General features: G+C 38.0%; 1 protein-coding gene across 6 annotated transcripts; it reads right to left on the bottom strand.

Annotated features, from left to right (window-relative positions):
* Positions 1–1,727: 1,727 nt before the first annotated feature.
* Positions 1,728–21,933, bottom strand: LCA5 (lebercilin LCA5). 6 transcript variants are annotated; one of them, XM_074819708.1, is made up of 10 exons: positions 21,823–21,933; positions 21,256–21,338; positions 18,388–18,430; positions 15,336–15,719; positions 12,318–12,847; positions 10,719–10,856; positions 9,373–9,469; positions 8,090–8,235; positions 6,113–6,278; positions 1,728–3,730 (listed from the first exon to the last, which is right to left on the bottom strand). In XM_074819708.1, exons 4-10 carry the CDS (start codon positions 15,532–15,534, stop codon positions 2,928–2,930), a joined length of 2,079 nt encoding a protein of 692 aa, XP_074675809.1. In that variant the 5' UTR covers positions 15,535–15,719; positions 18,388–18,430; positions 21,256–21,338; positions 21,823–21,933; the 3' UTR covers positions 1,728–2,927. The 6 variants fall into 6 exon arrangements, with proteins under 6 accessions (XP_074675809.1, XP_074675807.1, XP_074675811.1 ...); XM_074819706.1 differs by lacking the exon at positions 18,388–18,430; XM_074819710.1 differs by lacking the exon at positions 18,388–18,430 and having other exon boundaries at positions 6,113–6,251.
* Positions 21,934–24,759: the final 2,826 nt, after the last annotated feature.

The following is a 24,759-nucleotide window of genomic DNA, read 5'->3' as shown; positions in this document are numbered from 1 at the left end:
GTGGTTCAGAAGGAAAGCAAACCACAACAGAATCAACAGCCATATGATCTGAACACCTAACAAAAGAGAACCCACAACTGGACATAGACATCAAATCACATACAAATCATACAAAGCATTTGTGACCTACTTTCTACCACAAAAGATGGATTCTTCTGCAGTCAGTCAAGTGCTATTACACACTGCCACCACTAAAAGCAACATGCAGACTATCTGGATACAGTAGTTGAGACCAGGTGTCAAGAGGACTACAGGGGATCATCTGTGCCCAATCACATCCATAGACCTTGCAAAAGTTGCTTCCAGTCAGTAGAAAACTGTTACTCAAGAGTGGAAACACTGCTTACAGATGTTAGAAGGACCCAAAGGTTCCCCCCCCAAACAAGATTCCCTTTCAATGCGCTGGCTTTATACATTTTAACTGTAATAGTATTTGCATAAAAGTAACTCTAAAACTAGAAAGTGCAGAAAGAAAAGGGAATAAGCTGTAGAGCTAGAGAGCAATAAGGGGGAAAGGGAAACTATACCTGTGATACTGTTCCCAGCAGATTAATTTATTTTCACCTTCCTAACGCAGATACACTTTTTTTTTTTGTACAAGTCACCACAGTATTTGCTTCAGGAAGAGTCAGGAAGAGTCTGATAACAGGATGTGAACATTTGTGAACTTAAGAAGGGGCTGATACTATGAAACAGCTTAGAAACTATACATTTGTAATTAAAACAGCAGGGCACATCAGTTCAGCGTGACAGTTAGAATTTGCCAGATATTAATGGGCTGACTTGCAAAGAAACAAAAACCCAACTCTTCCTACACTACATGATCCTTAATAACCACAGCAGCTACATTGTTTTATGCCTTAGAATCCTCAACCACAGGAAAGAAAAATAAACAACTGATCCCAGCAGTATCTTCAGGAGCAAAGTGTCACCTTCTAGAAGGGCAGCAGTCACCCACAATTAGGACAAGAAAGTTAAGACAAATAACCATGCACTCACAAACACCCATGGTGTTTACCCACAGACATCTACCTCTTACATCACAGTATTCCCCCAAAGAAGTCACTGTGGAAGAGAAACACAGACAGTTAAATTCAGTGTTGCTGGTCAGAATTGTTCTGATACTCTGACCATCTGCAAGCAAAACGAACCAGCTCAATTCTCTAATATTATAATCAATATAATTGGGACTGAAAACAAGCAGGTGAACATGAGTTGCTCTTCACTGCAGGGTGCCTAGTAAGAACGGTCCCACACACTGGGTCTGGATCTGTGACTAATTTTCTTTCTGAATGCAGGAGCAAACAAAGTTATTGCATGATGCAGACACCAGCCTTTCTTTTCAGAAGAGCCATTGTGTTCAGAAAAATCTTGGCTCAAAGCATCTTGAAATCATGAGAATCCTTCTCTGTATTTTAGTAAGTTTTGAATCAGGCTCATAGGGAGCGTATCAGAGAAGCATTTCAAAACCTGTTGTTTTAGTAAGGAATGACCTTCAGTTTATTTTCTGGAACGTCTCTGCTAAATCCTTCATTGCCTACCTTTTTAATTTGTGTACACAGCACCATGCAGTGAATAACATCACTATCAATGCTGCTGTCAACCTCCCTCCCCCTCCAGTATCAATAACATGATATAAAAAGTCAGAACTTTGTGTTAAAGATGATCTACACACAAAAATTTTACTCAAATCATTTAATAAAACCATTTTGTTAAAAAAATGAGTAAGTGATGACTGGAATTTTAATAAAAAATTCAGAAATTACAAAAAATGGCATTATATTACAAACAGAACCTGAATATATGAGAAGAGTTAGACAAATCTGGTAATATGGTCTACAGAAAACCTATGCAGAAGAGAGATCAGCTGTTCCTGAGTTAATTGTGTTTCTGTTTATGTTCTTCTGAGATAATAACATGATTGCAGTGTAGAATTTTCTCTTTCTACCTGAGCCTTTGTGCTAGGTATGTCTCTTCTAGCCATTTCATGACGCTGATGTTACATATGCACAGATAAGAGGCTCTCTGAATGCCCAAGAAAGAAAAAATATCTGAGGCCTAAAAGAAGTACTCCAAATGAAAAGCAGTGTACTGTAAGCAGCCTATAGGCAAAAAAATCCCAAAATAATTCCTATGCTGACTAGCCAGAGATGCTTGTCCGGTAGCTGCCCTGAATGCTAGGGCTGCCTTATAAAAGCTTGTTGCCTTCTCAGCCAACTCATTCTGCAATAAATAATAATGCTCCCTTGTGAGAAGTAGAATTTTACTTAACATACCATTACACATCAGTAAGCCTCAAAAATTGTGAGAGCGATGGCAAAAGAGAGAGTGTGAGAGGAAGCAGGGGCAAGAGTGAAAGAGAGAAGGACAAGGGGGTAAGACAGTGAGCACACAAGAGTAAGAGGGAGCTTGAAGGGTGTGTGAGAGAGCACGAGCAAAGGGCACAAATCAGTAAGCCTCTGCAAGTCCTTCCATTCCTATGGCATCCCTACCAGCTCTGTGCTGCTGAGCCTCTCAGACCCTGAGCCACAGCTGCACAAGTCAGATGGTGCCACATGGCAACAGTGACAGTCGGTCTGGAGCCCAAGTTGGGGCAAAAGTATCTTCTCTGATTGACTGAAGCAGCCAGCCAGCACCTATCTCATCTATCAAAGTCCCTCAGAACACCTTCCCTGTCTTTCTGCCAAAAGAGTCACTGCTGGACCTTCAAGGTCTGTATTTGGATATTACACTTTAGAAGAAATCTCCTGCATGTAGGTTAGGCTATTCTATCAAAGTGCATCTTTCCTCTATACATATACCCATTCATGTAAATTATTCCTTCATAAGGCTTTACAATATATCTGAAATGTTTCAAATCTGTATCTAATAAATATTACATGAAAATATTTTTTCAGTATTTACATATGAAACATATAAAAGTATGATCATTGTAAGATTACTTCTTCGATTTCATCTTCTAAAGAACCAAGGGTCTTAACTCCTGGCTTGCTTGTAGTGTGTTGCAAACGGTGTCTGCTTAGGTTTCTTACTTCACCAAAAAGCTCATTGTCTTCTTTTACTTTGACTTTACTGGTTTTTTCAACAAGAAGAGTATTACTAGAGTCCCAATCTATGTCAAAAGGTGTTGTATCATTATTTTTAGAAAGAAAGATGGTACTGGCACTGCTTCCAAAGAGTTGCTCCATTAAATTGGACTTCTTTTCTTTCTTACTATTGAAATCTGCATTTTCCTTAACATTTTCTTCTAAGTTGTCACTTTTTTGAGTAAGCCAACTCAGTCTCCCTGATCCTTTCCCAAAGGAAGGTACGTAACTACCAAATGTTAACTCACTACTTAAATCTAAGGTCCTTAGATTTCGTTGCTTCTGCCCTAGTGCTCTTGTGGCATCATCCTGGCTGTCATCTACAGGAAATCCATTAGTAACCTTTCCAGGAATCTCAAAGAATTGATTAGTTTTTTCTTTTTTCTCCATGGAATGAGATTTTCTTGCTGTATTTATGAGTGGTGCTTGGGAAGCAGGTTTCATGTTCATCACATTTTGAGTTTCTCTATCAATTTCTTGCATTTTAGCAAGCAGGAACTCTCTTTTTCGCCGCTCTTCCAGCATTTCAGTGCTTTCTCTCTCTACTTCAGGTTTGTGGACTTGTGTCTCCATCTTTGTTTTCTCTTTATCCAATAAAAAGCTGCTTTCTTTTTTCATTTTGCCATATTCTTCCCTTTCCCAGTCTGCAGGAAATGATTAAATATTATTTAAAATGTTTTAGTTTTAAAATGACTTTAAAAGAATATTTTGAAAATAACGCAAGCAAAAGCCATTGAGTTTTTAATGTGCTCTTCTATGCATAATGTGGTTTCCCTACCGCAAAACTATATTCTTCAAAAATTACAACAAAATTCACACCAGGTTCTCTACTAAGATATAAAAGTTTACTGTCATCTTCCAAAGGGATTAGGACATTATCCACGTTTTAGAATTTTCAGAGGAATTTCATTTCTGCCAATTGCCTTTCCATTTCCTGGGTTTGAATGAAAATGAATACAACATCACTGATTTTAACAGTTCTGACTTGCACAGTACTTTATTTTCCTTTGTCAGCACCACTGACATTTGGATGGTTCTGGGATATACATTTGGGTTTTTTTTTCCATGAAGGGAACTACTCCTGTGAAGCTACCAGGCCACAAAGTCATGGGAGTCATTAGCGGTTTCAAGTAGTGAATGCTTTAAAATATACTGCATCTGCTGCATACAGGAAACACCTTTACGTGAACTCAATGAGAATGTCTGCACAAATATCAAATGTCAGTTTGGTGTCCCTTTATAGCTGTGCAAAGGTGCAAAACAATAATAAACTTCTAGATAGAACCTGCAAATATTTATGTGTACAAGAAAAAGGAAGCCTCTCAAATATTTCTCTCTTCAAAATATTTTTCTATCAAGAGGTATGTCTTTGGCCAAAAGCTGAATATGACTTCCTGGCCCCTTCAATTGCATTCCCCTTTGAACATTTTATTCAAATTTCTGACTGATGTTTTCACGAAATTCCACATTATCTATTGTACTTCAGATCAAACTTATAGAAACAACTGCAATTAAATATATTTAATATATATATTTTTTCAATAGCATATCATTATACCAAGTTAAGTAAGGAGCTACTTTCTGCATGTAAGGTGGGAAAAATATCAGCTTACAGTGTAAGATGGGCAAGGTGGTCAAATCATCTTACTTAAGAGACATAACAACAGATTCTTGGCTTACGTAAGTTGCGCACTGATGTCAGCAGAGGTAGAAGATTTTACACAGAATTTACCTCTGAAAGCAGCTATAGATTTTTTTAGAATTCTTCCTTGTCATCTAGAATAGGTGTTACTGTTCATTAATTATAATCATGAGAGAGTATTTTAACATGACAGGTTGCAGTCCACCTAAAATACTTTAGATTAAGAGACTTATGAATGAAGTCATTAAGATGTTGTGAAAACCAAATTAATATTTTCTGGCTTGTCTCAGGAATAGTGTGGCCAGCAGGACCAGGGAAGTGATTGTTCCCCTGTCCTTGGCACTGGTGAGGCTGCACCTTGAATACTGTGTTCAGTTTTGGGCTCTTCACTTCAAGACAGACACTGAAGTGCTGAAGTGTGTCCAAAGAGCAATGAAGCTGGTGAAGGGTCTAGAGCACAAGGAGCAGCTGAGGGAACTGGGGTTGTTTAGCCTGGAGAAAAGGAGGCTCAAGGGAGACCTTATTGCTCTCTACAACTACCTGAAAGGAGGTTGTAGCGAGATGGGTGCATGTCGGTCTCTTTTCCCAAGTAAGAAGTGATATGATAAGAGGAAATGTCCTCAAGTTGCACCAGGAGAGGCTTAGATTGGATAGTACGAAAAATTTCTTCACCGAAAGGGGTTGTCAAGCATTGGAACAGGCTGCCCAGGGAAGTGGTGGAGTCACCACCCCTAGAGGTATTTAGAAGATGAGCTGACGTGACACTAGGGTGTAGTGGTGGACTTGGCAGTGTTAGGTTAACAGCTGGACTCAATGATCTTAAAGGTCTTTTCCAAACCAAACGATTCTACGATCCTAAGATTCTAATAAAAAAGCAATATTAAAATACAATTATAGAAACCGACATTTCTCAAACAGCCACGCCAAATGATTCAGATAACCACAAGTGAAAAGAAACTACAATTTCAAACTATAAGACTGAAGTAGATACGTACTGAAAAAACAGGCCATATTAAGTAAAGCAGATTTGTTCTATGATAGTAAAAATCTACTGAGTACCTCAATAACATCTAGCAAGTCAGAGATAACATCAGCATTTACCTGCTATGTCATCCTTGTGTTGTAAAGCAAAATCTCTCAGGCTTCCATACTTTTTCATGGACAGCATTTTTTGCTGCTGCATACTTAATCACAGCTGAGTACAGGGGACAGATTATTCTATATTCCACACTTTCTGATACTCTTTGCATAATATAACTGAAAATAATTTTCCACTGTAGTGATCTCTGCAAAATCATTTCGCTCTTCTCACAAGAAACTAGCAGCCTCCCTTGATTAGTATTCTATGGTGTATTTTCCAGCCTTCAGCTGCCCGTTTCCTTACCATCATGTAGTTTTTGAACCCTCTCCTCTAAAGCCTGTATTTCCTGAAAACGACTCTGTTTCTCTTCTCTTTCCCTGTCTCTGTCTTGTCTTAGGAGGTCAGCTTGCTCTTTCCGTTCTTTGTCTTGAGTTTCTTTTTCCTGAAATAGATTGATACAAACCAGAAACTGATAGGGAATAATAATCAATAAAACAAACAAATAAAACCATATGAACTTCTACATCATTCTGAAATCACATTCTTACTGCTAAACATAAAAATGAGCAAGTCATCTAAACCGAGCCAGCTTTGACAACGCAGGGGTTTGGCCCTAAAATCTCACCACCTCTAACATAGTTTTATGCACCTGAAACAAAATGAATAGACAGTCAACTCTGTTCTGTATTACATCTCTCATGAAAGCTGCAGCTCCAACGTCATAAAGCAAAATTATCACTGTGTTAGGGTAGTTCTCTTCAGAAGTCAGAAGTTAAGTTGTCTTTTTCAAGGACTTTAATAGAAGGCCAGACCTCACCACCTTATTCTTTTAACAAGCAAGCAATTAGTTACAAACAAGCAATAAATCTATTTCCACAATCTGATCTTTTTACTCAAGTGAGTGGGTTGTAGATATGGACAGTCTGACAGTGGTGCTTAAAGTTATGGAGTACTAAAGTAATAAACAGTGAAAGAGAAAGGTTTAGTCTTAAAAGAACCTGCAGAAGATATTAATGTCAGCAGTAAAAATCACTAACAGAAAAGTAGTAGCAATGAGGTGAAGAGAAAGCCAGTGTAATCCAACATGTGGATGCTAACTTTGTAGCTTGTGATTATTTTAGAGTAAAATAAGCTTCTAGATTAAAAGAGAAACAAGAGAAACAGTTACTACTTAACGAACAAAGAAAATATGACTATTAGCCAAAACAACTTCAAATATCTTCCCTTCATGTACAAGACTGTCATTATTTTATTTTAAAAACCCAAAAACTCTATAAAGAGATGGTGGCCAAGTATTTAAAATGCTTGACTTAGAAAACTGATGAAAGCACAGGCTACCCAAATCTAATTTACGTTACTTAAACCAACAGCCATACATGAACTAGAGAGGTTTGTAAGATGACATATAGTTGGACTCCATGAGCTGCACTGCACCAACTGTGCGGTTCTGTAACTCACACACCAAAGTATATGCTGGAAGATTGCATACATTAAACTACATCCATACTTACAGAAAGGGGTTTGGAAGAGAGAACATATGAATGAAACAGCCATAAAAAAAGCTTCAGTCCTACCAGGAAGCCAGTCAAGACCATCATCACAGCATTATTACTGACAAATAGTCCTAGCCTTATGTAATCAGAATTTGTACAATTTGTACCATAATCTGTGTCATTCTGATTTGTAATACTTTAAAAATCTCTTTGATTTTAGCCTGGGGTCACAGTATTAGCAATACTTCTAATGGTGATATTTTATAATAAAAAGGGAAATGGAAAACTGAAAAAATCCAGCCATATTCACAAAGCTGGAAAAACGACAGAAGAAATACCAGCATTATGACAATAAGAGGAAGTGTTAGATTTATGCATTGTGAAATAAATCTGGAAAGTAAAAGAAACCATAATTAAGACCAAAGCAAAAAGAGAGACAACACAGCCAGCACTGTTACAACAGATTTCTCAAATAAGCATTATAAATAAAGGGGAGAAAACCAAAATGAAGTCTTAAAAACTTCAAAGAAATGACAGTGGCAGAAAAAGAAACAAACTGAGCTAACAGTTATCAGTAAAACAGAATATGATGAATTAAGCGTCACAAAAACCAAGTATGATATTTCTGGAAGGGCAGAGTTTCTCTTAAAGATCAGAATGTTTTCTAAATTATATTTCCTATATATTTATATTTGTATATTCACACATATTTTCTAAAATATAAGTTGTGCATTAAATCTGATAGGTGAGTGATCTGGAGCAAGTCTCAAATTTTTATGGAACTCACTATTTTAGGAAGAATCCCTTCTTTCTTGTTTACTGTGTCACCACAGGCAAGTTCTGATTCTGGAAATAATTCTACTGGTGAGAAGTATCCGCTGGTCTGTACACCTTTTGTGAGCTGTGATCCTTTTTTAATATTTTGGTTGTTGGCTGTAGAAAATACAAACTAATTAAATAATGTTTTCACTTGAAAATATCCCACTATATACCTGTCTCTCATTTTTAATGATTTGCAGGAAACATAAAAGACTGTATTGGAGCCAATGGAAGTGGAAAGTATTGACAAGTTTCACATAGCTGTTTTCAGCATCTGTAAATGCTATTTAAAAAAAATTGCATGCAAAACTTCTACTGAAAAAAAATAAAAAACCCCTTAAAGTCATTACTGTATACTGAATATTTCTTTAAAAATCCCCAAAAAATCTCTCACTCATCTTACTGCTTGCCACAGAAGCTACATGTAGAGAAGCAAACTCATAAAACTAAAATTCACTTATCTGCATCTTTGAAACACACACACTTATCTCTACAGAATGACATTTTAAAAAATCTGAACCTAAAATGAAATAATAGTAGAACATCTATAATAAAATGAGCAGCAGACAAACTGAAATGCTGGCATTAACAATTTAAAACAGTCCCATAAATTCCCGCTTCTTCTGACAAGTAGACTCTACTGATCCAGTGAAAATAGTCTAAGCACACATACAGACACACATATATACAAGCATATTTATGGGGGTAGCATAAGGCTTGAGGCTGCCTTGTCACACCAGAAGAAATCAGTGCACTGATACTTTTAGAAGATTATGTTCTGGGACATATGTACTCTTTGAGGAAAAAAAAGAGTGCAGCTTATCTGACAGACAGTAAAGCTGAATTAGGAAAAAATAAATAAAAAACATCACCAAAATATTCATAGCAATGAAGTTAAGTATTTTTAAAGCATCTGTAATTTATTGTCATGTAGACATTATCTATGATTTATTAGAGAATTTACGAAACAATCTTTCTCTCCTCCTTCACCCAGGAACACCTGGTATGAAAGGAGTTAAGAACTCTGATGAAGCTCTGGATTTTGGTTCTGCTGCAGTTACAGAACAGTCAAACAAACAGCGTGCCCTTCTTTGTAACAAGTGCTGTGTTGAAAGCAGTGCAAAAAAGTAAATGTTCTTGAACAAGCAGTGGTAGGGTCAAACGCTGAATGGCATGAATGATATAACCTAGCAGAGTAATTTTAAAGTGTCGCCATTAATTTTTCTGCCTTTATTGCTTTATATAAATTACCTCTTTTTCGTTGTATAATATCCATGTCTTTTCTTGGTGATAGCTTCAACATACGATTAGCATATATATTTTTTGCTTCAAGTTCTCTTTCTTTTTCCTGTGAATTAAAGAGGTAGGTATAACGATGAGTTACTAACATTTCATTTACTAGTCATTAGCAAAGTTGTAAATTACATTAAAAATACATGATGTAATAGAAACAGAGTAAAGTAATCAAACGTTACATCTGATGTTTTAAGGAGAACAATCACATTCCTAACTTGGCTTATGCTCTAAGAAAGCAGACAGAACTTTACCCCCCAACAAACTTATTAGCAAAATATTCTGGAAATAAAAAAGCACCTCTGAAGTGAAAATAAAACTAAATGCCAATGCTTCCATCAACATGAGTAAGACTTACAACATATGTACAGATTGCACAACTGAATTTTCAGTATTGTAAAGAGTTAAAACATTTCAATGCTAGCAATGTCACTTGTCACAGGGCATGTCAGTACCACCGAGCGGAGGCCCACTGCATCACAGAGGTAGAGATATACTCTTCTTTAATGACATTTATTGAATAAAATACAGAAGCGAACAGTGAGTTATCAGAAATCATCTATAAAATCTTTTGAAAATATTAAACTCTCCACTAACAAATCAGGCTTAAGACACTTACTCTAAACATGTAAGTTTGAGTTACTAATGCTGCTACTTGCTTGATAACTAGTAAGGTGGTAAACTGGTGTACCTCCATTATATAAGTATGTTTGAGACTTCGGGTTTCAGCGTAATTCTCCTAGAAATGAAGTACTTGGGCTCAGGTAATTTGTTTTTTTTTCTAAAGATAAGCTGACTAGGTAGAACATAACAATATTTTCAGTCCTTAAATTTAGAATGTGGGCAACAACGGGGTGGGGGGATGCAAACAAACCTTTGCACAAAATTTAGCAGCACATGTGGACATCACAAATACATGAAATTAATCTTTACACAAACCTACTGTAATGCAAGTACATTAGTAACAAAGTACTGTATATACCTGCAGATTTAATTTTAAATTCAAGCCTTCAAAATGTAATTTTCCAGTACGTCTTGTGGTTTAAGCTCAATGCTTGGCTATGTACTTGATCTTTTTTTCCTTAGCTAGTGCTAACAATAATGATTAACGTAGAGACATTCCTATTATAGACACTGTAGGGCCGGAGCACAGAATGTTTCAGGAAAAGAACTCACATGTGGTATATAATCAAGTACACATCAGAGAGTGCAGTCACTGGTAAACTATTCAAACCTGATTACAGATACTTCCAAAGATAAAATGCCAGAACATGTTTAGCAACTTGTATTGCTTCACATTCTACCTTCAGCTTCTGATTTAGTTGATGAAGCTCTTCTTGGAGAATTCTGTTTTCTTCTTGAGCCTCATACATCTTTTTTTTCTTTGAATGTAACTCTCGTTGAAAACTGCTACCACTTAATTCAAGATTTTTTTCCAGATCCTTCAATTAAAACAAAGTATTTTTTAATAACCAAAGTACATTTATTATAGTGAAATTACTTAAATAAAATTACAGTAAATCAGCATCTTAGAGTCAGATATCAGCTCCACCACTGCTGTAACACTGAATACATTTAAACCCTTAATCCTAACTTTGAGGGGGCAGACAGAACACCTGCAGATGCTGCAGCTCATTCTTCTGGAGTATTGGGAGGTGACTTGAGGACATATGAGAACACACATTACTTTCTGCAAGGCTCTTGGCACACTGGACCTCCAGATCTCTAAGACAAATCTCAAAATGATGGTTAAGAAACAGAATACCTCCCTGTAAGAAGGAAGAAGACAAGAAATAATTTTTAACCTTTCTGCTAGAGACAAATTTGTAACTGTGATTTCATTTACATAGCCCTGCCTTGCTATAGCTGTTTTAAGTGAGCCTGTGATGATGACAGAAGGAATAAGAGTAGAAGAAAAGCCCTTACTTTTTAGAGTATGATTCATTTTAACATTATCCAGTACTACAAATACTGAAATACCTGATCATAAAACTACAGATGCCCGATGGTGACACTACAGGGTGAGGTTATGTGGGTAATAAGTTTATATCTTGGTATTTTGGGATTTATATTATGAAAGCTTAGTTTCCAGTTTAATCCTTTGGATTTCCTGACCTATTATCTCTGTAATGTAATTTAGGTGTAATTACTAATATAGACATCAAACTTTAACACCATTTAAATGACCAACATAATTTCAGCTAAAAGTAGTATTGCATACAACTACCAACAGTTTAATAGTGTTAACACAATTATTTTTAAATGAGTTTTTAGACATGTTTACAGTGTAGACATGTTTACAAAAATGTAAACGTTTTTGCTGAACAAAATTAAAATATATTGCACAAAATTCTTAAAATGGATACCCATGGAATGTTCTAAAGCTCATTTCAGTATTAAAAAAACTGCTGTAATTTTGTTCAGCTCAGCTCTCATACGTGCAGAACAGTGGACAATCAAACATTGCATGAATGCAGTTCACAAAATTGAAAAAGAATTACTATATATATGTTTTTTAGAATTTTAGTATACAGTTCCCTAAATACCCAGAAAATTTTTTAACAAATGCTTCCCCTCCAAGAAGAAAAATTAGATTGCATAAAGTTGTATTATAGCTGTATGCACTTCTGAAATGTTATTACTGGTTATAAAAACACCTAAAAGCACAAGCCCACAGTATATATTCTGACAAAATATACTCAATTTGCAAACAGAAATTTGAATTCACAGCTACCAAGTATGTAACTATATAATCACCTTGGAAATAATTTACTTGGTGCTGCTTATGTGTAAAAAAAAAGAATGATTTTCTATTTGCTCCACAACTGTGAAAAAATACAATTCATGAAGGTCATTATGGTAAGAAATTACCAGAATTTCTTACAGAGAGAAAGCAATCTCACCTTAATTCTTCTTTCACTGTCCTCTAGCCTACTCTCTGCATAGGCTAGTTTCTTTGTCAGGTCATCTCTTTCAGCAAGGTGCTTATCTGCAGACAGCTTTTTCAGTTTCTGCAAGACAGTTTTTGTTCTGTACAGTTCACCTTCCGAATCTTTCAGCCGTCTCTCAGTTGCACGTTCCCTCTCTTGAGATTTTCGTAGGCGCTCCCTTAATATTCTAATCTCATTGTTGTGCCGGGCAAGGAGCTGAGAGATTTCGTTTTCTGTATCTTCAAACTTATTCAAGGCTTTCTCCTGCCTGTGCTGAAGCCTCTTCAGTGCCCTGTTTTCCTTCTGCAGCTCATCTAGTTTGATGTGGAGTTCAGTCAGTTCATTTCGGAGCTCATTGATTTTCAGCAGTCTAGCAGAAAGAACTCTTTTTGTAACAAGATCTATATCTTTTGCAGGAGAATCCCTAGTGAAGCTCTGAGAACGGAAATCCCACCGCGTCTCTCTTTTGCTTGGTGCATATTTGGAACCCAAATTCTTTGTGGCTAAGAGAGGAAAAATAAAAAGCATATTTACTATAAGACAATGCAGTTTGTCTATTCAGACATCCTTCCTGGAATGAAGCTCTGCCTGAAACAATTTTACAATACTTCGCAGAGATTGCAGCTTTCAAATCAGACAATAAAAGGCATATATGTGATAGACTTATGATCCTTTTGATAGATAAAAAACCAGAGATTTATGTTTGTTATGTACTGTAAGAGGTAGTATTTGCAGACATCAATATAGGACCATTGTAAAGTAATAATCTGCAAATCTTATCAGAAATAAGTCATATTTTGTTAATATTTGATGATGTTTATTAAAATGTTTTAGAAATACTGTACTCTTATGCATACAATATTATCAAATGCTTTTAAAATGGCAACAATTAGCTGAGCATTAGCTAGTTATATATTATGCAAGATGTAATTCTCTCAGACAAATGCAGTAGTATTTTCAAATCCAGCTGCCATGCTTACAGACAAAACAGCAGATTTCAAAGGCTCAATGCAAAAAGCCTCCAAAGCAAAATTATAAATCCTACGAAAATTCAGTGCTCCCTGAATAATTTATCCTTGTATCACAAGTTATTTGCCACACAGTATCCTTATTTGATTACTAGTATGCATCACTCACATTCCTATTTGATATTATTATTTTATGATCATCCCCACAGATAAAAGCTAAACATTTTGTTTCTATCTTATTTGCCTCTCAAGCCACACTCAAAGAATGAAGGATATAATGCACCAAAAATATCTCTTAAAACAACTGAATATACAGAGAGTGCATAATTCATGAAGGTACATCAGTGTTTGGAAGAAACATACTGTGCAGCAGCTTATAATTCAGGCTTGAAAACTGTGATACAGAAATAGTGCAGTTACGTATACACAGACAGTGAGTGTATGTGACAGCAAATTCTTCCTCCCCTTTGGCGCTCACCATGTTTCTATTCTACAGAGAATATTTTAGAGCAAAAATAAAAGCTTTAAAATATTTTCTTATAATCTCCTTTGAACATTTTTCACAAATACTCATTCATTTTCTGCTTGATGCTTATTTTTTCCACAGCTTGGGCAAACAAAAGAAGGCTTTTTTTTCCCCTTTACAAAGAATGCTTATGTCACATTCAGGTGTGAAAAGATTATCTAATACATGCACTGCAGGAATGATGCCACTCCTCTCACCAAGTAAGGCCATTCCCATTAACCCTAGACTTCCAGCCCCTTCCAGAATTTAGGGCAGAACAGAAAATTCCAAGACCAGGTTTGCACTTTTGACCATATAGTTAAATTAGGGAATAGTGTCTTTCAAGGACATGACATTCACAACACCTTCATGTAATAATTATGTTCAGTTCTGGCTATGTAATCAAAGAACTAGTCATTCATTGCCCCCTCCAAATTAAACAGCACAGTGGAACTGCAGTTTTTGTTTCCTAGACAGCTAACCCATGACCGCTATGGAGAAGATGCCACTTCTGAACACAGAGAAGCTTGGCAAAACACCAGCTGCACCAGGACACCAACACCGTCAAGGATCTGAAGTGATATACTCCCTGGGAAACTTCAATGTTTAAGGTTAGATCTTCAGATCTTAATGTTGACTAAATGATTCACACAGTATCTAGCACTTATGAATGAAATAGAGCACTTGCTTGAGAAAGGCAGGATATGCTCTGACTTCACCAGCAAATGCATGCAATTATTTAGAACGAGCTGCCAAGGTGCAGCAGAGAGGCTTCACATCCCTACTTCAGCCCAGGACCTGTATAACCACTCTGCCTTTTTGTAGGGATATTCACTTCCCCACAATCTCAATCAATCAAGCAGTTTATGCAGGTGAGGTGTGTGTAAGGGAGCTCAAAGTGGAGCTATTTCAGCTCAAATTGGAGATTTCAGCTCAAATTGGAAATTTTACCCTCAAGGAAGGACCAGAAAAAGCTTTCTTTTGAATTTCCACATGCACCTAACTTTCACCAAACACATTTTCTCTCTCTTGTCACGTTAGTGGTCTTTCATTTGTTTGTTTTTTGAAAGTACCCAGTATTACACTATAAAGCTTAGCCAACTAGACTTCCACAAGACAGAGATCTTTAGGGGTATTCTGTCAGAGAAATTTTAACAATTGCTTCTCTTTTACTGACTGCATAGTAAGGACTTGCTTTGAGTCCTTGGCCTCGAGTCTTTTTGTCAAAGACAAAAAGAGAGCATCAGCATGATTCAACAAAACGCTAGTATAAGAACCACATTCACTTGTTCAAAAATATGAATAATTCTGAAAAATCACTAAAATCCTCCTTATGCAGGAAAAGGTTAATTTCAGTTTTCAATGGAGCAGGTACAGTCTATCTGCCATCTGTAGCATAATTCACATGAACCTTATTTGTAGATTCTCATAATGGTAGTTTCCCACTTTTATGTCAGCTTTCAAAGATAATTAACTCTTTAAAGCAGTTACAAAGCAGCAACTTTGCTATCTACCTACCTTGGTAGTGCACAAGGCTGTTTGAAGTTTGTGTTTTGTGATCTCTTTTTTCTTGCCTTGTAGATGGATAGCTTAGTGTTGGCGACTGGTCAGATGAATGAGATGCGTTATCTTCATCTGAATAATAGGAGTCACTATTTTTATTCCCATCTGATTTCCTGTCGTGTTCAGAATCTGGGCTCCTTACTCTTTCTCCCATTTTTCACATTTAACTGCTTCCCAGATTTTTCTCAAAGACTGTTCATTTTGACACAAAGGACCTTTCAGCTGTTACAATGGTAGCAGCTGGATTATTTCCTTGGATTTATCATCTTCATCTCCAAAGCATGAGATCTTTCCAGTTCAGTTCAGCAAGCAGTAGTTATCATTCAGAATGCATTTTTTCTGTAACAGTTTAGAGAGAGGGAAAAAGTGAGAATGAGTTTGCTGTTTAGTTAAGAAAGAAAGGTAAAAAAACCTGTAAAATTATTCAGGATTTCTATAAACTTATACCACATGCTGTGCTACATTAGCTTTATTTATATTAAATGTCACAGAGATAGCTCTAGGAATACTACTAGTATTACACTCAGTAGTCTCAGAGTTCTCTCTGAGTTCATCCTCAACAGAGAAATCAGAAAATTAACACAGCTAAATGTAAAATAAGAAATTACTCCCAGGTTAAGAGAGAGGGGAAAAGAATTATCTGGAAAACAGAAGACAAGTGAAAGCTTGATGCTACTCAGGAAAATAATTTAAATATACTATAAAACTTTCTAACCAAACGAATGACGTATGTAACTAGATTTGAGATATTTGTCGAATTTGACTAAATCTTCCGTATCTCAATTTCTGACACTCCGATGATGTTAAACAATGGGCATGAAAATCAGTTGTCCCATTTGTCTGAAGGACACTCTGTCCCTAACCACTAATGAGACTGTACCTATGCACCACAGTCTTTGCCCTGGAAAGTACTCTCGTACCCTACAGCATCTAGTGTTTTGTGCCTTCAGGAACTGGCAGGAGCACACACGTTTGTGTCATGTGCCTTATAGGAAAATGCAAATACAACCTTTTGGAGTTTTTATATCTGATAAAGAGAGCCCACACTGCTGGTATGTGGTAAATATTATATCTGCAGCAGGTATAAAATGAGAAGGGCTGGTCCTACAGCCTGTTTTCTGATGTAAACTGAAAAAATCTTCTAATTTCAAGGTAAAAAAATCACCTTACTTTGCATTTTTGGAGACACTTCCTGACAATATAATGGAGTAAATATATCCAAAATTTTCCTCACCTTCTCAGTCAAAAGAATTTTCTCATCAGTTTAGGAAGTATTTTACTGACTACACTCAGCCTCCCATGACTTTTGTCTCTCTCACCACTCTTCACAGCTCTCAAGCTTATTTCACCATCTGTCTCCCTTCAATCCAACTTCAGGACATCAAGCCTCTAATGGGTGAATAAATTGGACTTGCATCAGAGCCCATCAGTTCTGCCTGTTTAATGACATAAGCTCCTAGCCCATTTCTAAATGGTAAAGCAATCTACACACAAAAAATTGAGCAGCTTTCAATCAAAATTCCTCTACACTGCAAGGCATACAACATACCTGTAAACGAGCTGTAAATTTTTCACTATATTATTTCCCGATAATGCTTCTCAGCCTTCTGTTCCACTGTCTATACATACAGAATTGCATAGCCAAGCAGAACAGAAATGTCAGTTGCCAAGACAGTTTTCATTACAAGTTCAAGCTTTCTGGCCCAGTTCACTGTTAGCACAACTCTGTCTCCAGTGACTGGAATCCATTTGCCCTCATAATCTATACAGGATTAGAGGGATAAGGAATTAGAGGAATAAATATCCCAACGGATTTCTAAACTGGGAAGCTGCTGGGAGATTAATACTGAATTATTTGGAAGAGAGGTTTTTTTCTTTACTTAGGGAGTAACTTTCCAAAATAATGTTTTTTAAGCACCTAAATATTTTCAAAGTGGTCCAAATAAATTACATGCCTAAAACTTATGTCAGAGAAGATTCTGATGAAAAGTGAAATTGCACTGCAAAGCCCAGAAAGATCTTGAGATGCTTGAGATCATTTGTCCTAGAGATTGCTAAACACATGCTGGAGAGTATCAGTTATTGTGAACATTCAGATGATCAGTGATGACTGTTCTTTTCTCTTCTGAAGTAATGCAATTAAAAATATTTCAAAAGTATTTACCTAACCATAATCGTATTATCTTGTTTAAGTGTAATGAAGACCCTCAGATATGCTAATGAGAGCAGAACTAAGATCACGTAAGAATATTAGAACCTATCAGGGTATATCGCTACTCTCAAACAGCTCCACTCCTAAGTCCTGGCCTCACAAACATCTGCACAGAATCTATGTTATTTTGCTCCTTGAAGAGCAAATCAAGCCCAAACTGAAACAGAGACAACCTGGTCTCTAGAGGGTACACAGGCAATACTGCATCAGTTCTGTTTCCCCAGGACAGAATCTCAGGGAATACAAAAAATAGAAAATAAAATATAAATTAATATATTGATATTAAAATACTAAAATAATATAAAACATAAAAATAGTACTCTGGAGGGCTGCAACACCTCACATTATTACAGTCATCCTGAGTGAAAACAAAAAACCATTAAAAACAGTAGTTGCATTTGTAACCCACACAAAGTGTGGTGGTGTCACTGAAGCCAAAGGCTTCATTTCCAGCTAACAACATGGGCCACAAAACGTGTCAGACTTTGTCTGAACTCATGTTGGGTGACTGGAGCTTCGTTATAGATTATTTAGCTGCAACAAAATTAGTTAACAACCAGGGAACTTATCTAATTTGTTTTAGCTTTTTGCTCAGCTTTGTACAATTGTCTAGTGTGTACTGTTAAACATTTATGTTTATAAATGACAGCTATTACAAGTGGTTATTCTGTGAGGACAAACTATCTACAACCCTTGCAGAAATGCAGCATAGAGGAGTACAGGCATGGGGTGACTGCAGGGACCTGAAAGCACAAACACAGGACAGTAGCAGGGCCCTAAGCTATAACAGCTCACCTGTGCTCAGTCACTGGTCATCAAGGGGATGCAGTCTTGAGAGCTGGGTAACACCAGTTTTATAGGAAACATATAGAACAAAGAACAAGTACTCAACATACGTAAAACACACCACGTAGTAAATTGAGATGTAATATGGAATCATGAATCAATGAACAGAAGAACAGAATAGAATAAAGAGCAAGGTGCACGGTGTGTTAAGCATATAAAAATGGTCCCATATGGACCCAAGGCAAGGAGGAAGAAACCATCACCATCCTCCTCCTGTCAGGGAAGGATCTGGGATGCTGATGACTTGCTGCAAAGACCTCCTCCTCCCAGATGAAGCCAGTCAAGTCCCAGAGGGAGACTGGGTGGGTGAAGATAACACCAGAGAAAGGGTTTGGTACTAGTTTGTGCCTATATCACTGTAATCGTATATAACTTGAACTGTGTTAGTATCTGGACTAATACTAAGTCTTTGATTAAACTGTTAGTATTTTAATTAGACTAACAATCAACTGTTGGCTCTGCATCTGTGTTCCTTGTTTGCTTGTAACAACATGCTGAATAAAACAAACTGGTGGGAATTCAAGCAACCTAGTCTGTTACTTGGATGCAAGGCTGTCCCAGGGCCAGAGGGGCACATGTGGCACCCAGGAGTCCTGGACTCCCAAAGTGGGCACATCAGTGTTATAGGCACCACCACATCTAGAAGTGTTAACTTAGCCGTGTGTGGAGGCAGGGATTACTCTAGAGGGCAAATATCTTCAACAGATACACCAAAATTTGGTCTGTCTTCAAGACACAGAAGGACAGAAAGAAATCATTATGCAGGCTTTTTCTTGAGAATATAACAAATATGAACGAAAACAAATGGGACTGCATTTAGAGAAAACATAAATGCCTACAGTTCGATCATCAAGATGTCTAATTATATATATAAAACAAGAATGCTCACTTTCACTTACTGATTTAAAGCTGATCAGTTATTTTACAGTCCTACAAGTGTTCACTGAAGAGGCAATAATCTTTCTGAAGAATGCTTTTCATAACTCAGTGTATTTAAAACACACAAATTTTAAGAACTGGAGGATTAGAATTATCCATCACTTCTGTACTGGATATTCCCCACATTTGAGAATATTTTGCTAAGTATCATTTTGACATACAGCAACATAAATGAACAGTAATTTTTGATGTGTTCTAGAAGTACTTTGAAAAGCAATGGACTGAAAACAAATTGAAAAAGGTGAACCAATAAAAGCTCCCTTAAGAGATCACCAAAAACATTTTCTGAATCTTCAGATGGTTTTCAGTTTTATAAATTGGTAGTGTTATCATATTTTTCCATATAAAACAAGAAACCTTAGTCTGTCAAGCCTTGCCAAATACAGTTTTCCACCAGTTTATAATGTAATTTGATTAACATAAAGAATGCACGGTTTATCTTGAGAATGAATGAATCACTAGGATATCTGAGTTTTACTTCAATTAGCCTAAGGACTGTCTAATTAAGAAATGCTTCGGTTCACTCACTTTTCAATTGTTACCAACTAGTTTGAGTTGATTATAAAATAAGTTCAACTTGTGTGAGTAAGATCCACAAAGATATCTATTTTTCCCTGGTACATTTAATAAGTTTGTGAGGAGCCAAACATTGCGGGTTGGCAGCAGGTCTACTAAGATTTCCCCCCCCCCACCAAAACCCCAACCACCTCCTTCAAAAGCTTCACACATGCTTTTAAAAGCCTAATGCATCAAGATCACATCAGTACAGGATGGCTGAAGTAAATCTAAGACTTGTACAAACTTTAGAAATGGTTTTGTTTCCAGAATATCATATTCCTTCATTTCAGCAACTTCTACTATTGCTATTTAAATTTACATACTTTGTATTGAAAACATGATTATCGTTACAAAAAACAGTCAAGCTCCAGGTCACTGTGAAGGAAGGACGTGGCAGACAAAATAGAGAACACAAAGCAACTGCAATGGTGACAGAATACTGTCTTCCTATCACTCCTAAGTAAATCACAGAAACAGAAATTTAACTACTGGATTACAGGTATTAAGCCATAGAGAGAAAGGAAAATTAATCAGTAACTCTTCTCTCACAGTACACCTAGAGCTTAGTTCTGTAATGCAAGACTCATAAAACTTTTAAAGTCCTTTTCAATCTTTATACCTTTCTAAGACCAGAAGCAGCAAGATGCTTTTACTGGTCACCATATGACACTTCCCAGATACAAAGGCTGACCTCTAATGGTCCGCTCAGTTTTTCCACCTATTCCGAGAGGGACAGCGCAAGAAAGACCCAGCTTCAGACAAGTACAAAAGCATCAATCCAAATTATTAAAGTGCTGAACTTAAGGACAAAGAATAACTTCGAAAGAAATTAATCTTCCTCCTCTTCCTCCACTCATTTTTTTCACATCCGAATACTATAGTTTTTCCAGAAAAGAGAGGAGCAAAAGAATTTACTTGTATCACATCAAAACATATTCACTGATGAGGCTCTAATGAGGAGCAACTATTTTATTAGGGATGCTATCTGCAGCTGCTGACTTATCTGTATACATTTCTTCTAGGCTTACCAGCTTTTGGTGAATTAAAATGCTATAGGGTTTTAAAAGCCAGTGTTAAATTTATCTGATTCTGTGACAGTAATATCTGGTGTTACTTTCATCAGCAGATCGCAAAATGAAAAAGTCTATATGAAAAAAGTCTGTAAATCTCAGGTCAGAAATGAGGAAACAGTAGTGCAAATAGGTAATACACAGGCCAGTCCTACAGTCAGGAAAAAGATTATGTTTCTAAATCCTCTACCAAGGAGGCGCATGCCGTTGTTCATATTTCCACCCATACCTCTGGTGTGTGTAGACTTACCTAGTTCAACTTAGCCATTCCTGAAAGCAGCTCTCCAGTTCCCAAAGAGCAACCAAGAGATTTTCCTTCACTGGGGAAAAGTTCTTAAAGAACAGATCAAATATTACTTTTAATTAACACTTTTTAAAACAATTAACGACTACACGTGAGAGTACATTTTCAGTGCAATCATTTAGCCCGACAATAAATGATTTCTGAGGAAAGGGACTGAGCACCCGCGGCCCCGCGTACACCACTTTTATGACGGCCTGTTGCGCGAAACCCGCAGGTGCTGGGGACGAAGCCCCCCCTCCGCGCCCTAACCCCGCCGCTGGGAGCCCCGGGGCCCAGCCGCCGGCCCCGCTGCCTGCCCCGGGACCGAGCCGCTCAGCCCGGCCCACACAGCACGTCGGGAGTAAGATCCGCAGCTGCAGATCCGAACACTCCCCTCCACCGGAGAGTAAGCCTAGGCCTAGGCCCGGGCCCGCGCCCAACCCTCACAGCACCCAGGTACAACCCACCCCCCCGTCCCGCCCCGCCCCGCGGTACCCCCGTCGCCCCGGCCGGCCCCGCCGCCGTCGGCGGTACCTGCCCGCCCGCCCGGCGGACGCGCCGGCGGTTGCCACGCTACGCTTAAAGGGGCCGCCGCGGCGCGCGGCGAGTACTGACAGCGGCTGCCCGAGCAACGGGGCGGTGGAGGAGGCGGGCTCTCGTCGCCAGCCATTGGCTACGCGCCCTGCCAGCTCGACGGCGCGCCGTGGCTCCCGGCGGCTGATTGGTAGGAGAGGCCGGCGGCGGCCGACGGGCAACAGCTGTCCCCATTGGTGGGAGGCTACATTCCGGCTGCTGATTGGTTGAAGCCGTGCAGGGGCGGTGCGAGGGGGGCTCTTAACGCCCGGGCGCTGCCGCTCTCCCATGATGCTCCGGCAGCGGCGGCTCAAGAGGGCGGTGGGGGCCGGGCCCTGCGCCCTGTGACCCCGCCCCGAGCTCCCGCCCCGCCCCTCGGGGACCCTCCGGCGGTAGGGGGTAGCCTTGAGGCCCTGCCCCGAGGCCGGCAAGCTCTGGGGCCCCGACCTGACGCCACCATCTTGGTTTTGTAGGGATGCGTGTAGGGATCGAAGAAGGTGTTAAGTGCAAAATCCGAGAGTTGCCCAGGAGCGCGGGGGTTGATGGCAACAGCCCACCTTTGTGCTAGCACCCACTGTGTGGTCATGAGCCATCTCCCTCGTAACCCCTCTGAGGGGAGGGATCGAGGGAAACTTTGGGTGGCCTTGGGCACTTACCTTCATCCCGGATTTGAAAATGAGGCTTTGGGTCAGAGCAACATCTGGGAGTAATGACTGATCAGAGCTGAGAGCAAAATGGGAAAAAGTACTCTTTGCTTTGATATTGAAGTAGGATGAGAAGCTAGATGAATAACCAATATATGACAAGTGTCATGTATATATACATCTCTCTCTCTTTCTCTGCATATCTATCTGTCTGTGTATCTCTGTATGTGCAGTCTCTGTGTGTGATATAATTTAAAAGCAAAACTCCCCTAAACCAGGAGGAATCGTATCAAATTATAAAATAACCCAGAATTTAAAATGGATTATACTGACAAAAGGATAAAAGTACAGCCTAAAGCTAGCAAATAAGCTTGAATTCAAAGGCAGGCCCAATTTAACAAGGCTCTTGTGTTTTATTCCACAAAGAAGTAAGGGGATTTCTAAACCTTGGCTTTTACTACTCCAAGTTACTGTTTGTTTGTGGTTTGTTTTTTTTTTTTTTTTTCTAATGGTAACCTTTAATAAGGAATATAGTCAAGCAAACTTCTTTCTGGAGAGAGGAAGGATAAAGAAACAAATAGCAGATCTTTCTTGCCTCACTTAACTTACTGATGGAATATGTTATGATAGCACAGTGACATAAGAATTTGGGTGGAGTAGGGTAAAGCAGAACATTTCATACAAAAATTATAACCTGCCTGCACAGGAAAGCATAAATGCGACATTCTTGAGAGGGAGACAGATTTGCATTTGACAGAACTGTCTCTCCACAGTTCTGAATGTTCAAAATGAACGCTCATTGACCACTAAATGAAAGTAGAAAACCAAGCAAACAAGGACGAGGTACCAGTTTTGTTAACCAAGATAATGTTTTCAGGCAGAAACCTCACCTTCTTCACAATAAAATATGAGACAATATGTGAGAAAATACAGTTTTAATGCACTTGAAATTAAAAGATTGCCATCTCCCCAGAATATACATTTTAAGAGAAAAAATGATATCCATTTCAGTGGAAAAATAAAAAAATGAATTCATGGTTATGAAAGTCAGAATTGAGGGATTCTCAAGACTGACTTATGCATTGTGCACAAGAACTCTATGCTTAATTAAATTTCTTGAAAATGTAATTTATTGTGTAGGCTAGAATGCAATCATAAACATGTCAGCATAAACTCCTATTAAAGAAGAGACGGATACAGGTATTTTAAAAGCGTGAAAGCACCTGGGAGGCATGGACTCTCCCAAGCTGAATGGAGCTTTTAATTTTTTGATCCTAAAATCCCAGAAACCAGGCATGAAGCATGCAAAAAATCAACCACCAGTCCATGAATTTCCTAATTTTGATTGTCTCCCTAATTACACTTAATATTTTTGCTATATTTCCATTAGTATTATGAAATTGGTTTAAAAAAACCAATAAAACTTGTGGATCATTTTTTAAATTCATCCTTCTCTGGCTTTGTATAACTCACCCTTGTGCTAAACAGCTAAAGTATATAACTCATCACAGCAACACTGGCAGAGAATCATTGATGTCCTTTAAAAAGATCCAGGGAAATGCGGAATAACAAAGACAGAATAATTTTGTTGCTTGCAACTGGAGGAAACGTATTGCTTGTATCTGGCAGCAGGCCAGGCCAGAATCTGAAATGCTCTTGCTGCTGTAAATAGGATGAAAGGGATTCATAATCCATCTCCATGCCCACTGTAGCTAGGAAAATTATAAGCAGAAAAAAGCAATTAAACAAGAGAAAGCATTAAAAAATGTGGAAGAGACTTTTTTGTGTTGATAATTTATAGACTAATTGTCGTGACTAACCATTTGGGGATTGGTTAGCAACTAACTAATCATTAATTACTGAATATACGTAATATAGGCATTTAAATTAGGCAGTATGTATATTGAATACAGGTATTGAATTATACTAAATACAGGCCTCTTGTTCAGAACAAATGACATCTCATCAGACTTCTCCATCAACTGCTTTATCCAGAATGATGCTAACATACTTGAGTCAGCTGCTGAACTGGAATAAATTCAGATATTGTGCAATATTGGCATAGGGATTAATTGATGGAAGTTGGTTAATCTAAAGCCTACAAATAATGTATTTCAGGTATTGTCTTCTGTGTAACAGTTGATACAGTGCAGGTAAATGGTGTGGTATTTTGGATTCCCTTGGACAGAACAAACCTGAATCACATGAGCAAGAAATAATGTTTTGCAGTTTTCTTCTGTCTCCGTAAAGCAAG

This window comes from Strix aluco, chromosome 3, assembly GCF_031877795.1.
Source record: "Strix aluco isolate bStrAlu1 chromosome 3, bStrAlu1.hap1, whole genome shotgun sequence".
NCBI classification, from domain to species: domain Eukaryota; kingdom Metazoa; phylum Chordata; class Aves; order Strigiformes; family Strigidae; genus Strix; species Strix aluco.
Note: the sequence above shows the minus strand (reverse complement) of the source record. Positions and strands in the feature narration are given on the sequence as shown.